General features: G+C 45.5%; 1 protein-coding gene across 1 annotated transcript in view; it reads left to right on the plus strand.

Annotated features, from left to right (window-relative positions):
• crocc2 (ciliary rootlet coiled-coil, rootletin family member 2) overlaps positions 1–14,821 on the plus strand; it is a 274,117-nt gene that overhangs the window by 89,478 nt on the left and 169,818 nt on the right. The window contains exons 6-9 of the mRNA XM_067994800.1: positions 62–168; positions 10,985–11,150; positions 12,150–12,256; positions 13,138–13,365. Coding sequence (XP_067850901.1) covers positions 62–168; positions 10,985–11,150; positions 12,150–12,256; positions 13,138–13,365 — 608 coding nt within the window. The remainder of the gene's footprint in view (positions 1–61; positions 169–10,984; positions 11,151–12,149; positions 12,257–13,137; positions 13,366–14,821) is intronic.

Raw genomic sequence — 14,821 nt, forward strand, 5'->3', positions numbered from 1 at the left:
AGCATCATTCCTAAATCCATGCTTTAGTTATCACTGTAATATGCACTGTTATTAATTTCAGTTACAGTCCCGCTTAGAGACGACAGAATCCCGCCTGAGGAGAATAGAGCATGAACACAACAATGAACTGGAGACCACCCTCATTCGCCTGGAGGAAGAGCAGCAGAGGTGAGTGAAATTCCTTCCGTATTCCTCATCAGTACCTGGAGCTCTTGTGCATCATTCTATAGAGTGGTGATACATGCGGTGACCCTCAGCTTGCTGAGGTTCCAATCTGTGTTGTGGGGGAGCAACTGAACTTCTCAAGAGAGAAATTGAAGAAGCAGGAGATCAAAAAGGGAAGAAAGGACGAATGGGTTTCCAAAATGAGATCTGTGCTCCTCAAACTGAGGGATGTTAGCACTGGAGAGTGGAACACTTTCCCTTTCAATATCGAACATATTCAGGTCACAGCAAAGCATGCTGAGTAAAGCTCCCTCTATATGCCCCAAACGGTTGCTTTAGCCCCAACCTCCAATAAGAAACTCTCTTGCAACTGTGTGATATCTTTGCATTTCTTACACCAGCCTTCCCTGTGTCCTCTTTGAGTAAGATTGTCAACTTCGTGCTGATTTACGGGTGGTTTTGTGCCATCTCCCATGAGAAGCTAGATTGACACAGCCAAATCTCATTTTACATAGAATTTACAGCACAGAAACAGGCCATTCAGCTCAACTGGTCTACCCGATCAGGATACCCTTCTAATCCTTTCTCCTTCATGTACTTATCTAGCTTCCCGTTAAATGAACCTATGTTATTTGCCTCAACTTTTCCACGTGGGGGCAAGTTCGACATTCTAATCACTCTTGAGGTAAAGAAGTTTCTCCTTATTTCCTTATTGGATTTATTAGGTGACTATCTTATATTTATGACCCCTAGCTTTGGATTCACACACAAGCGGAAACATTTTCTCTATGTCTACCCTATCGAATCCCTTCAAAATTTTAAAGACCTCTATGAGATGACCTTTCAGCCTTCCCATTTCGAGAGAAAAGAGCCCCAGCCTGCTCAGTCTTTCCTGATATTTATAACCTCTCAATTCTGGCATCATCCTTGTAAATCTTTTTTGCACATTCTCCAGTGCCTCTATACTTTTGTAATATGGAGACCAGAACTGTGCACAGTACTGTAACAGGAACATTTCACACAGGAACCTTTGAATCCCTTTACAAAAGGGATTACTATCTAGTCTGGATGGCAACCAAGTCAAAGGGCAATATGTAACCCGCTGCACCACCCAGTCCCAGAGTGTGAGAGGACAGTGTCTGACCCACTGTACCACCCAGTCCCAGAGTGTGAAAGGACAGTGTCTGACCCACTGTACCACCCAGTCCCAGAGTGTGAGAGGACAGTGTCTGACCCACTGTACCACCCAGTCCCAGAGTGTGAGAGGACAGTGTCTGACCCACTGTACCACCCAGTCCCAGAGTGTGAGAGGACAGTGTCTGACCCACTGTACCACCCAGTCCCAGAGTGTGAAAGGACAGTGTCTGACCCACTGTACCACCCAGTCCCAGAGTGTGAAAGGACAGTGTCTGACCCACTGAACCACCCAGTCCCAGAGTGTGAAAGGACAGTGTCTGACCCACTGTACCACCCAGTCCCAGAGTGTGAGAGGACAGTGTCTGACCCACTGTACCACCCAGTCCCAGAGTGTGAAAGGACAGTGTCTGACCCACTGTACCACCCAGTCCCAGAGTGTGAAAGGACAGTGTCTGACCCACTGTACCACCCAGTCCCAGAGTGTGAAAGGACAGTGTCTGACCCACTGTACCACTCACTGCCCCTACAATAGCTTTATTTGAATAAGAATTTTAAAAAACCAAGCCATAAGGTGGCACGTGCGATTGGCATGAACAGAAAGGTTCTTTCGGAGACCAAGCCATGCCTGAACAAGCAGTTTTTGGACAGAACGAAATGTCTCAGAACCCATGAATCAATGAATCTGGAAAAATATAGAAATCATCGACCAACAGTATTTACACCTGAATCAGGATTTTACGCAAACCCGCAATATAACGGTCAAATCACATCCAGTCGTGAATGGTAGTGGACAATTAAACAAGTAACCGGAGGAGGAGGCTCTGTAAACATCCCCATCCTCAATGATGGCGGAGTCCAGCACGTGAGTGCAAAAGACAAGGCTGAAGCGTTTGCAACCATCTTCAGCCAGAAGTGCCGAGTGGATGATTCATCTCGGCCTCCTCCCGATATCCCCACCATCACAGAAGCCAGTCTTCAGCCAATTCGATTCACTCCACGTGATATCAAGAAACGGCTGAGTGCACTGAATACATCCAAGGCTATGGGCCCCGACAACATCCCAGCTGTAGTGCTGAAGACTTGTGCTCCAGAACGAGCCGCGCCTCCAGCCAAGCTGTTCGAGTACAGCTACAACACTGGCATCTACCCGACAATGTGGAAAATTGCCCAGGTATGTCCTGTCCACAAAAAGCAGGACAAATCCAATCCGGCCAATTACCGCCCCATCAGTCTACTCTCAATCATCAGCATAGTGATGGAAGGTGTCGTCGACAATGCTATCAAGCGGCACTTACTCACCAATAACCTGCTCACCGATGCTCAGTTTGGGTTCCGCCAGGACCACTTGGCTCCAGACCTCATTACAGCCTTGGTCCAAACATGGACAAAAAAGAGCTGAATTCCAGAGGTGAGTTGAGAGTGACTGCCCTTGACATCAAGGCAGCATTTGACTGAGTGTGGCACCAAGGAGCCCTAGTAAAATTGAAGTCAATGGGAATCAGGGGGGAAACTTTCCAGTGGCTGGAGTCAGACCTAGCACAAAGGAAGATGGTAGTGGTTGTTGGAGGCCAATCATCTCAGCCCCAGAACATTGTTACAGGAGTTCCTCAGGGCAGTGTCCTTGGCCCAACCATCTTCAGCTGCTTCATCAATGACCTTCCCTCCATCATAAGGTCAGAAATGGGGATGTTCGCTGATGATTGCACAGTGTTCAGTTCTATTCGCAACCCCTCAGATAATGAAGCAGTCCATGCCCACATGCAGCAAGACATCCAGGCTTGGGCTGATAAGTGGCAAGTAACATTCGCGCCAGAAAAGTGTCAGGCAATGACCATCTCCAACAAGACAGAGTCTAACCACTTCCCCTTGACATTCAACGGCATTACCATTGCCGAATCCCCCACCATCAACATCCTGGGGGTCACGATCGACCAGAAACTTAACTGGTCCAGCCATATAAATACTGTGGCTACAAGAGCAGGTCAGTGGCTGGGTATTCTGTGGCGACTGACTCGCCTCCTGATTCCCCAAAGCCTTTCCACCACCTACAAGGCACAAGTCAGGAGTGTGATGGAATACTCTCCACTTGCCTGGATGAGTGCAGCTCCAACAACACTCAAGAAGCTCGACACCATCCAGGACAAAGCAGCCCGCTTGATTGGCACCCCATCCACCATCCTAAATATTCACTCCCTTCACCACCGGCGCACAGTAGCTGCAGTGTGTACCATCCACAGGATGCACTGCAGCAACTCGCCAAGGCTTCTTCGACAGCACCTCCCAAACCCGCGACCTCTACCACCTAGAAGGACAGGGCAGCAGGCACATGGGAGCAACACCACCTGCACGTTCCCCTCCAATCCACCCACCATCCCGACTTGGAAATATATCACCGTTCCTTCATCGTCTCTGGGTTAAAACCCTGGAACTCCCTTCCTAACCGCCCTGTGGGAGAACCTTCAGCACATGGACTGCAGCGGTTCAAGAAGGCGGCTCATCACCACCTTCTCAAGGGCAATTAGGGATGGGCAATAAATGTTGGCCTAGCCAGTGACGCCCACATCCCATGAACGAATATAAAAAAAAATGGCCCTCCGATCATTCAACAACTTCACTTGAACTAAACCAACCACAGTGTGGGTTTCATACACAGTAATGAACCCTCTGATACCACTGCTACTCTGTGCGGGTGACACCTGGCTGCAGGTGGTGTTTGTTATCTGATCACTGGGGAACGTTTTCTGCTTGACTCAGAGTTTCTGCTCAAATGTTGTGCTTGGCTGAGAGAGTGTGCCTGATGGCAGTGAGTGGGAAGTGGTTTGATGCACAGTTGTTGGATCCAGATTCTATTTATCTGGAATTGACTGCCTGCCTCTGCTGTCCTCATTTTTACCTACCAGCCGAGACTCATCTTAGATTTGATTTACAGCCCCCGCCACACTCTTGTAGAAGAATTTTTTTAAATTGCGTGGCAGGGTCACTGAATTTCTTTCTATTCCCTTTCATCCTTAGCTTTCAACCCATAATCGTTTGGTAAGTATATTAATTATAAATTTACTCTATTAATTTAACATATGTCAGCTCGGCCTAGTTGGCTGCCCTCTCGCCTCTGGCTTAGAAAGTTGTCGCACCAAGGATCTGAGCACATAATCCAGGCTGGCTCAGAGGGAGTGCTGCATTGTAAAAGGTTCCATCTTTCATCAAACGGTCAAGCGGGGGGGGGTGGGGGAGGGCCCATCCGCCCGTTCGGGTGGGTGTTAAAGATCCCACAGCACTAATCAAAGAAGAGCAGGGGAGTTCCTCCTGGTCTCCTGGCCAACTTTCCTCTTTCAACCAGAACTACCAGCAACAGATTAACTGGTCATTCATCTCACTTGCTGTTGTGGAATCTTGCTGTGCGCAAATTGGGAACACGTCTAGTGGCATAACAGCAGTACCTGCAATTTGAAAATAATTGATGAGATATTAAGCACTTTGGAATGTGAAAAGGCCCTATATGAATACAAGTTCTTGCTATCGGATGCAGGATTAAGCCTAAGGATTGGGTGCAGTTCAGAATTCAGCAAAAAAGGACCAAGAGATTGATTAAGAGGGGAAAAATAGAGTATGAGAGTAAACTTGCAAGGAACATAAAAGTGGACTGTAAAAGCTTCTACAAGTATGTAAAAGGAAAAAGATTAGTAAAGACAAATGTAGGTCCCTTACAGTCAGAAACGGGAAAATTGATAATGGGGAACAAGGAAATGGCAGAGCAATTAAACAAATACTTTGGTTCTGTCTTCATGAAAGAGGACACAAAAAACTTCCCAGAATTGCTAGGAAACCAAGGGACTAGTGAGAAGGAGGAATTAAAGGAAATTAGTATGAGTAAAAAAAATAGTGCTGGAGAAATTAATGTGACTGAAAGCCGATAAATCCCCAGGACCTGATAATCTGATAATCCCAGAGCACTAAGAGAGGTAGCCATGGAAACAGTGGATGCATTAGTTGTCATCTTCCAAAATTCTATAGATTATGGAACAATTCCTGCAGATTGGAGGATGGCAAATGTAACCCCACTATTTAAAAGAGGAGACAGAGAGAGAAAACAGGGAACTACAGACCGGTTAGCCTAACATGAGTAGTAGGAAAAATGCTAGTGTATTATAAAGGATGTGATTACAGGACACTTAGAAAATATCAACGGAATTAAACAAAGTCAACATGGATTTATGAAAGGCCAATCATGTTTGACAAACCTACTGGAGTTTTTTGAGGATGTAACTGGTAGAATAGAAAAGGGAGAACCAGTGGATGTGGTTTATTTGGATTTTCAGAAGGCCTTTGATAAAGTCCCACATAAGAGGTTAGTGTGCAAAATTAAAGCACGTGGGATTGGTGGCAATATACTGGCTTGGATTGAAAATTGGTTAACAGACAGGAAACAGAGAGTAGGAATAAATGGGTCTTTTTCGGGATGGCAGGCAGTGACTAGTGGGGTACTGCAGGGATCAGTGCTTGGACCCCAGGTATTTCTCAATATATATAAATGATTTGGATGAGGGAACCAAATTTAATATTTCCAAGTTTGCTGACGACACAAATCTAGGTGGGATTGTGAGTTGTGAGGAGAATGCAAATAGGCTTCAAGGTGATTTAGACAAGTTGAGTGGGTGGGCAAATACATGGCAGATGCAGTATAATGTGGATAAATGTGAAGTTATCCACTTCGGAAGGAAAAACAGAAAGGCAGAGTATTATTTAAATGGTGATAGATTGGGGAATGTTGATGTACAAAGGGACCTGGGTGTCCTTGTATACCAGTCACTGAAAGCAAACATGCAGGTGCAGCAAGCAATTAGGAAGGCAATGGTATTTTGGCCTTCATTGCAAGAGGATTGGAGTACAGGAGCAAGGATGTCTTACTGCAGTTATACAGGGCCTTGGTGAGACCACACCTGGAGTATTGTGTGCAGTTTTGGTCTCCTTACCTAAGAAAGGATACACTTACCATAGAGGGAGTGCAGCGAAGGTTCACCAGACTGATTCCTGGGATGGCAGGACTGTCATATGAGGAGAGATTGGGTCGACTCGGCCTGTATTCACACGAGTTTAGAAGAATGAGATGGGATCTCATTGAAACGTATAAAATCTGACAGGGCGAGACAGACTGGATGCAGGGAGGATGTTTCCCCTGGCTGGGGGAGTCTAGAACGAGAGGTCACAGTCTCATGATACGAGGTAGGACATTTAGGACTGAGATGAGGAGAAATTTCTTCACTCAGAGGGTGGTGAACCTGTGGAATTCTCTAGCACAGAAGGCTGTGGAGGCCAAGTCACTGAATATATTTACGAAGAAGCTCGATAAATTTCTAGACACAAAAGGCATCAAAGGGTATGGGGAGAAAGCGTGAATATGGTATTGAGATAGAGGATCAGCCATGATCATATTGAATGTTGGAGCAGGCTGGAAGGGCCGAATGGCCTACCCCTGCTCCTATATTCTATGTTCTGTGTTCTATTAAATTTAGCTTTTTTGAAAATTGTAATTGTGCAGTACATGATGGTTGTCTTTCCTTTAGCAGCCCATTGTAAACAATAACATTAATGGATATTACAAAATCTTTCAGCACCAGAGTAGTTAAGTGGTAGCACTAATTGCAGCAAAAACCGATTCTTACATCTTGCGTAGCTCTACCTCCAAAACATGATGGCAAATCTCCCCATTCCATCAGCCACCACATTCAGCAACGTCCGCTCTCCATGATCCAGCACAACCAACCTCCTCCCTCCATGATCCAGCACAACCAACCTCCTCCCTCCATGATCCGGCACATCCAACCTCCTCCTCCATGATCCAGCACAACCAACCTCCTCCCTCCATGATCCAGCACAACCAACCTCCTCCCTCTATGATCCAGCACAATCATCAACCTCCTTCCTCCATGATCCAGCACAATCATCAACCTCCTCCCTCCATGATCCAGCACAATCATCAACCTCCTTCCTCCATGATCCAGCACAATCATCAACTTCCTCCCTCCATGATCCAGCACAATCACCAACCTCCTCCCTCCATGATCCAGCACAATCACCAACCTCCTCCCTCCATGATCCAGCACAATCACCAACCTCCTCCCTCCATGATCCGGCACAATCACCAACCTCCTCCCTCCATGATCCAGCACAATTATCAACCTCTTCCCTCCATGATCCGGCACAATCACCAACCTCCTCCCTCCATGATCCAGCACAATTATCAACCTCTTCCCTCCATGATCCAGCACAATCACCAACCTCCTCCCTCCATGTTCCAGCACAATCATCAACCTCCTCCCTCCATGATCCAGCACAATCACCAACCTCCTCCCTCCATGATCCAGCACAATCATCACCCTCCTCCCTCCATGATCCAGCACAATCACCAACCTCCTCCCTCCATGATCCGGCACATCCAACCTCCTCCCTCCATGATCCAGCACAATCACCAACCTCCTCCCTCCATGATCCAGCACAATCACCAACCTCCTCCCTCCATGATCCAGCACAATCACCAACCTCCTCTCTTCATGAGTGAGCACAATCACCAACCGCCTCCCTCCATGAGTCAGCAGAATGACTAACCTCCCCCCTCCATAACCCAGCACAATTAGCAATCTCATCCCTCCATGAGTCAGCAAAATCACATCTTCCCCTCTTTATCACGTTTACAATTACCAACCTCACTTTCCACCAGTCAGTACAAACACCAACTTCATCCATTCGTGACTCATCACAATCACTAACCTCCACCCATGAGTCGGACGATTCTCTCTCTTCTTCATCCAACCCAAACACAGGAGAGAACCTAACCTCAACCATGCAAGTGAGAATATATCACAGGAACATTCAGAGGGTGAGTCCACCCAGGCCACAACCTGGTGTTTCCTGGCAGTGGCCTCCAGGGCAGTATTAAGAGAAGCCTAAGTCTGTCTTTGAGCCAGGAAATAGTATGTGAAAAAAGGAACATAGGAACAGGAGTGGGCCATTCAGTCCCTCGAGCCTGTTCCGCCATCCAATTAGATCATGACTGATCTGTATCTTAACTCCATCTACCCGCTTTGGTTCCCTAACCCTTAATACCCTTGCCTAACAAAAATCTATCGATCTCCGTTTTGCAATTTTCTATTGACCCCCAGCCTCAACAGCTTTCTGGGGAGAGAGGTCCAGATTTCCACTGCCCTTTGTGTGAAGAAGTGCTTCCTGACATCACCCCTGAATGGCCTCGGTCTAATTTTAAGGTTGTGTCCACTTGTTCTGGACTCTCCCACCAGAGGAAATAGTTTCTCTCTATCTACCCTATCAAATCTTTTAATCATCTTAAACATCACAATTAGATAATCCCTTAATCATCTATATTCAAGGGAATACAAGACTAGACTACGCAGTGTCATCATAATTTAACCCTTTTATCCTCGGTATCATTCTGGTGAAACCCCTCCAAGGCCAATATATCCTTCCTGAGGTGTGGTGCTGAGAACTGAATGTAGTACACCAGATGTGGTCTAACTGGAGCTCTGTAGAGCTGTAACATCACTGTGATGGGGTTTCATTTCAGTTCAGAATGTGATGGGGTTTCATTTCAGTTCAGAATGTGATGGGGTTTCATTTCTGTTCAGAATGTGATGGGGTTTCATTTCAGTTCAGAATGTGATGGGGTTTCATTTCTGTTCAGAATGTGATGGGGTTTCATTTCTGTTCAGAATGTGATGGGGTTTCATTTCAGTTCAGAATGTGATAGGGTTTCATTTCAGTTCAGAATGTGATGGGGTTTCATTTCTGTTCAGAATGTGATGGGGTTTCATTTCAGTTCAGAATGTGATGGGGTTTCATTTCTGTTCAGAATGTGATGGGGTTTCATTTCAGTTCAGAATGTGATAGGGTTTCATTTCAGTTCAGAATGTGATGGGGTTTCATTACTGTTCAGAATGTGATGGGGTTTCATTTCAGTTCAGAATGTGATGGGGTTTCATTTCTGTTCAGAATGTGATGGGGTTTCATTTCAGTTCAGAATGTGATGGGGTTTCATTTCAGTTCAGAATGTGATGGGGTTTCATTTCTGTTCAGAATGTGATGGGGTTTCATTTCAGTTCAGAATGTGATGGGGTTTCATTTCTGTTCAGAATGTGATGGGGTTTCATTTCAGTTCAGAATGTGATGGGGTTTCATTTCAGTTCAGAATGTGATGGGGTTTCATTTCTGTTCAGAATGTGATGGGGTTTCATTACTGTTCAGAATGTGATGGGGTTTCATTTCAGTTCAGAATGTGATGGGGTTTCATTTCTGTTCAGAATGTGATGGGGTTTCATTTCAGTTCAGAATGTGATGGGGTTTCATTTCAGTTCAGAATGTGATGGGGTTTCATTTCTGTTCAGAATGTGATGGGGTTTCATTTCAGTTCAGAATGTGATGGGGTTTCATTTCTGTTCAGAATGTGATGGGGTTTCATTTCAGTTCAGAATGTGATGGGGTTTCATTTCAGTTCAGAATGTGATGGGGTTTCAGTTCAGTTCAGAATGTGATGGGGTTTCATTTCTGTTCAGAATGTGATGGGGTTTCATTTCAGTTCAGAATGTGATGGGGTTTCAGTTCAGTTCAGAATGTGATGGGGTTTCATTACTGTTCAGAATGTGATGGGGTTTCATTTCAGTTCAGAATGTGATGGGGTTTCATTTCTGTTCAGAATGTGATGGGGTTTCATTTCAGTTCAGAATGTGATAGGGTTTCATTTCAGTTCAGAATGTGATGGGGTTTCATTTCAGTTCAGAATGTGATGGGGTTTCATTTCTGTTCAGAATGTGATGGGGTTTCATTTCAGTTCAGAATGTGATGGGGTTTCATTTCAGTTCAGAATGTGATGGGGTTTCAGTTCAGTTCAGAATGTGATGGGGTTTCATTTCAGTTCAGAATGTGATGGGGTTTCAGTTCAGTTCAGAATGTGATGGGGTTTCATTACTGTTCAGAATGTGATGGGGTTTCATTTCAGTTCAGAATGTGATGGGGTTTCATTTCTGTTCAGAATGTGATGGGGTTTCATTTCAGTTCAGAATGTGATAGGGTTTCATTTCAGTTCAGAATGTGATGGGGTTTCATTTCAGTTCAGAATGTGATGGGGTTTCATTTCTGTTCAGAATGTGATGGGGTTTCATTTCAGTTCAGAATGTGATGGGGTTTCATTTCAGTTCAGAATGTGATGGGGTTTCAGTTCAGTTCAGAATGTGATGGGGTTTCATTTCAGTTCAGAATGTGATGGGGTTTCATTTCTGTTCAGAATGTGATGGGGTTTCATTTCTGTTCAGAATGTGATGGGGTTTCATTTCAGTTCAGAATGTGATGGGGTTTCATTTCAGTTCAGAATGTGATGGGGTTTCATTTCAGTTCAGAATGTGATGGGGTTTCATTTCAGTTCAGAATGTGATGGGGTTTCAGTTCAGTTCAGAATGTGATGGGGTTTCATTTCTGTTCAGAATGTGATGGGGTTTCATTTCTGTTCAGAATGTGATGGGGTTTCATTTCTGTTCAGAATGTGATGGGGTTTCATTTCTGTTCAGAATGTGATGGGGTTTCATTTCAGTTCAGAATGTGATGGGGTTTCATTTCAGTTCAGAATGTGATGGGGTTTCAGTTCAGTTCAGAATGTGATGGGGTTTCATTTCTCTGACAGAAGCAGCAGCCTGACCCAGGTCAATGCCATGTTGCGGGAGCAACTGGAACAGGCCAACGCAGCCAATCAGAGGCTTGGCGAGGATATCCGTAAGATCTCAGCTGATTTCAGCAAAGCTGGAGATGAACTTGCACACAGAGAAATGAAGCAGCGGTTTGAACAGGAGGTAGTTGTTTGTTATGACATTAGTGAATGGCATCACGCTTTCCCATTTCTACACAATCCCCATGGACAGTCTTATAAGTCACAAAGCAAAAATGCTGCTATGGCAACCTTACCTATGAAATGATCTGCTTGGATTATAATAGGAGGACCCACAGTGGGAGTCCAAACTAACTCTTTCCTTATTGTTTTTCCCAGTCAGTTTTATATTGTGCTGATTGTAGTGATGGATGTTAGTGCTGGGGAATGGTACACTTTCCCATTCCCAGTGCTAGTGTCAAACACTCCCTGGGTCATGTATACCACAGTTGGATGATGGAGAGAAACCTTTTCCTTGATTCTGCCCCAACAATATGCCTCAACCCCCCCTGACCTCAGAAAAACACTTCCTGCTGCAGCAACAAGACATTTTTGGTCGTCCCCTTCCGCACCCCCTCACCCCCGTGAGCAACCCTGTGGTCCTTCTGAATGAGGCTGCAATTTAAGGGCCGCTTATATGATTTGAAGTGAATGGATGGAAAACCAACTCACGCACCTGGTGAGCAAGGTTTCTGGCAGAAATGCACCGCATTTGTGGGGAGTGCGCCTGTGATTTCCCGACGTATGCTCACAGTGGGCGAGGATCCTCGCTGGGAGAATGTCTTTATAAAATTGGCCCTTCGATGTCACTTCACTGCACTTTTGTTCTGTGGGCCCATGCCCATTGGAGACTCGAGGGGAGATTTTCAAACTTTGTGATCCCGTAGGGAGCATAAAATCAGACTCAGCACATGCCGAATTTACGATATGGGCCAACAGCGTGAAATTGGAAAATTACCCCCCTTATCCGTCCCAAAAATTTTACTTGAAATCTACATGCAGGCTCCTTTAAGGGCTTTTAATACAGATCAGTTAAAGTGACTTCAACAAGACATATGTTCGTTGTCCTTTGAACAGAAATGTTGAAACAAGCAGAAGGTGCCAAAAAAACAAGACTTTTCCTTTTGCCTCTTGCTTCTTTCAGACCTACAGCTCACGTCTCTGCGGTGAGCGCGGCAGGCTGTTGGCGTTGTGGCGGCAGGTGGCTACGGTCCGCTGCGAACTCACCGATCTGAGGAGCGGGACGGAGCGGTAAGTGCTGTGAGCCGACAGATGGGACCAGAGCACGTTAACAGCAAGGAGCTTAACAATATCAGGAACAGGAAATCCTCCTTAATTTGGGGCATTGGGGTGAATTGCAGTAATTCCTGACCAGCATCAGTTAACTCAGCACAACACTCGGGACCTTCTGGATAGGAACATATGAATTGCTAGACGAGAAAAGACCAAGGTCCACCTAATTCGTCTTCTACCATCCTGGTGGTCACGTGATACAACGATAATGTAATTGTTGACTAATCATAGCAATCAATCTCTATCAATTAGTCTACGACAGACCCAGACATAAGGCGAGGAAAACCCCAGTGGTGGAGAGCTTTGGGAACCATAGGAACAAAGTCACCTGTTCCTCCCAAACATGTGACACTTACCACAGGTCATGTCTCAAATTACTCATGTATTGTATCCCAAAATATTATTTTCTGGAAGAAATCTTATCTAATTTGTATTTGGATAAATCAATACTAACTGCTTCCACCGTCTTCCCGGGTAGCCTGTTCCATAGATTTATCTAAATAAAGTTTCCGCAGATTAGTTTTGAATTTACCCCCTTCAAGTGCAGGCCATTTCCTCTGGTTCTGTTGTATTGGACAAGGTGAAGCAGCTTGTCATAACCCAATCCCTCCATCCCCTCAATCATTCTGTATATCTCTGCTGCTAACTGGCTAAATTTGCTGAGCCATGGCAGGGGAGGAGGATGGGGGAGGGGGACGGGGACCAGGGGTGGGGTGGCGGGGCAGGGGGGACATGGTTTGGAGTTTCATTCCTTGATTTTGACAAACACTAAAACTGATTGCCTTTGTGCTGTATTGGGGGTGAGATGATTAAGGGTCTGTGTGTTTGTTCCCCCCCAGGGGCCTTGTGGAGGTGAAGGCTGAAGTCAACCGGACAACACGACGTCTGCAGACTGCCTGCCTGAACCTGGACTCCAACTTACGCCTGTCTCAGGCGAGCGCCACTTCCACCCTGGAGAAGCACGCAGTGCAAAGCGGACGGCTCGAACAGCAGCTCCGCGACAAGGTCAAAGAGATGATCCAGCTGCAGAGCAAGTGTGATGCGGACAAGGCAGAGCTCCACGCGCGGTAGGTGACCGTTCACGCGGCGGTAACACAGGTAAAGTCTTTAGGTGTGTTTCTTGAACAGTCCACCTTAATTCCAGTCTTTGAAGGGCATATCTTGAGTACTAGCTTGACCTTTCTAGGTCTCATGTCAACCACCCTGCTCCATCCCTATTAACTAGTCGAGACTATTAATTAAGTGTCCAAGACTATTAACTGATTAGTAACTTGTAGGCTCTGGCTATTTTGTGCTGTCGGAATTTCATACTTAGGAGCCATAATAGTAGGGGTGGGGTGGGGTCCCTTCCATCCCATATGTCTGTGCTGCAGTAGAGCCCAGATCTGGTGGGCAGCATTCCGATGATACACCTGCTGATTCATTGTGTGCCTTCAAGAGAGAGCTGGACCAGTTCCTGGCTGGGGTGGAGATCGCATCATACAAGAGGTAGGTACCAATTAATATAAGTCATGATCAATGTGGTCTCCTGGACTATATTTGATCACTTGGATGAATTGGAGAGGAATTTTCTAGATTTGTTTTCACCTAATTGACCTTGGTTTTTTGATTTTTTTTTTTTCCTCTCCCAGGAAGCTACATGGCACCTAGTGGGTATGGAGTCTCTTGACCCAATGCATAAGACATCACAATTGTATGGGACAAGAATAACATGCATTTATATAGTGCCTTTAACGTAGGAAAATGCCCCAAAGTGTTTCATAGGATTGTAATCAGACAAAGATTGACACAGAGTAAAAGGAGGAGATATTAGGACGGGTGACAGGAGTCAAAGAAGTAGGTTTTAAGGTGGGTTTAAAGGTGGAGAGCGAGGCATGAGGGAGTTCCAGAGCTTAGGGCCTAGAAGACTGATGGCACGGCTGCCAATGATGGGGCAAAGGGAGTGGGGGATGCACAATTGGCCAGAGTTGGAGGAACGCAGGTTTCTCCTGAGGGTTGTAGAGTTGAAGGAGGTTACAGAGATAAGGATGGGTGAGGCCATGGAGGGATCTGAACACAAGGATGAGAATTTTAAAATTGGGTGACAGACGAGATGGACCAGCTGGCCTTTCCCTGTCCGACGTTTTTGTATGTTCTTTTGCTCGCAATAGGGGGCACAAATTTAAGATCACCCCTGAAAGAATGAAGAGAGAGGTTAAGGAGAATTATTGTTTTATGTAGAGGGATATTAAGACATGGAAACTGTAGTAGAGGCAGAATCCATAATAGCTTTGAAGAGATGTGGATCAATATTTTTTAAAAAGAAAGAGGCAGGGCAGGGGAATGGGACTATGTGGAGACTGGCTGTGCTGTAAAATTCTGTGATTCGATTCTTCTCTCAGCTTTAGTGTTTTCAGGAGGGAAAGTTGTTCTCTATTATTCCCCACTGCTTACGGTAGATCTTGTCTTTGTGTGATAGTGTAATACAGATGTTAGTGATTTATAATTCCACTGACTAATGGAAATAAAAATCTACCCCTTCTT

Source organism: Heptranchias perlo, chromosome 13, assembly GCF_035084215.1.
Source record: "Heptranchias perlo isolate sHepPer1 chromosome 13, sHepPer1.hap1, whole genome shotgun sequence".
Lineage (NCBI taxonomy): Eukaryota > Metazoa > Chordata > Chondrichthyes > Hexanchiformes > Hexanchidae > Heptranchias > Heptranchias perlo.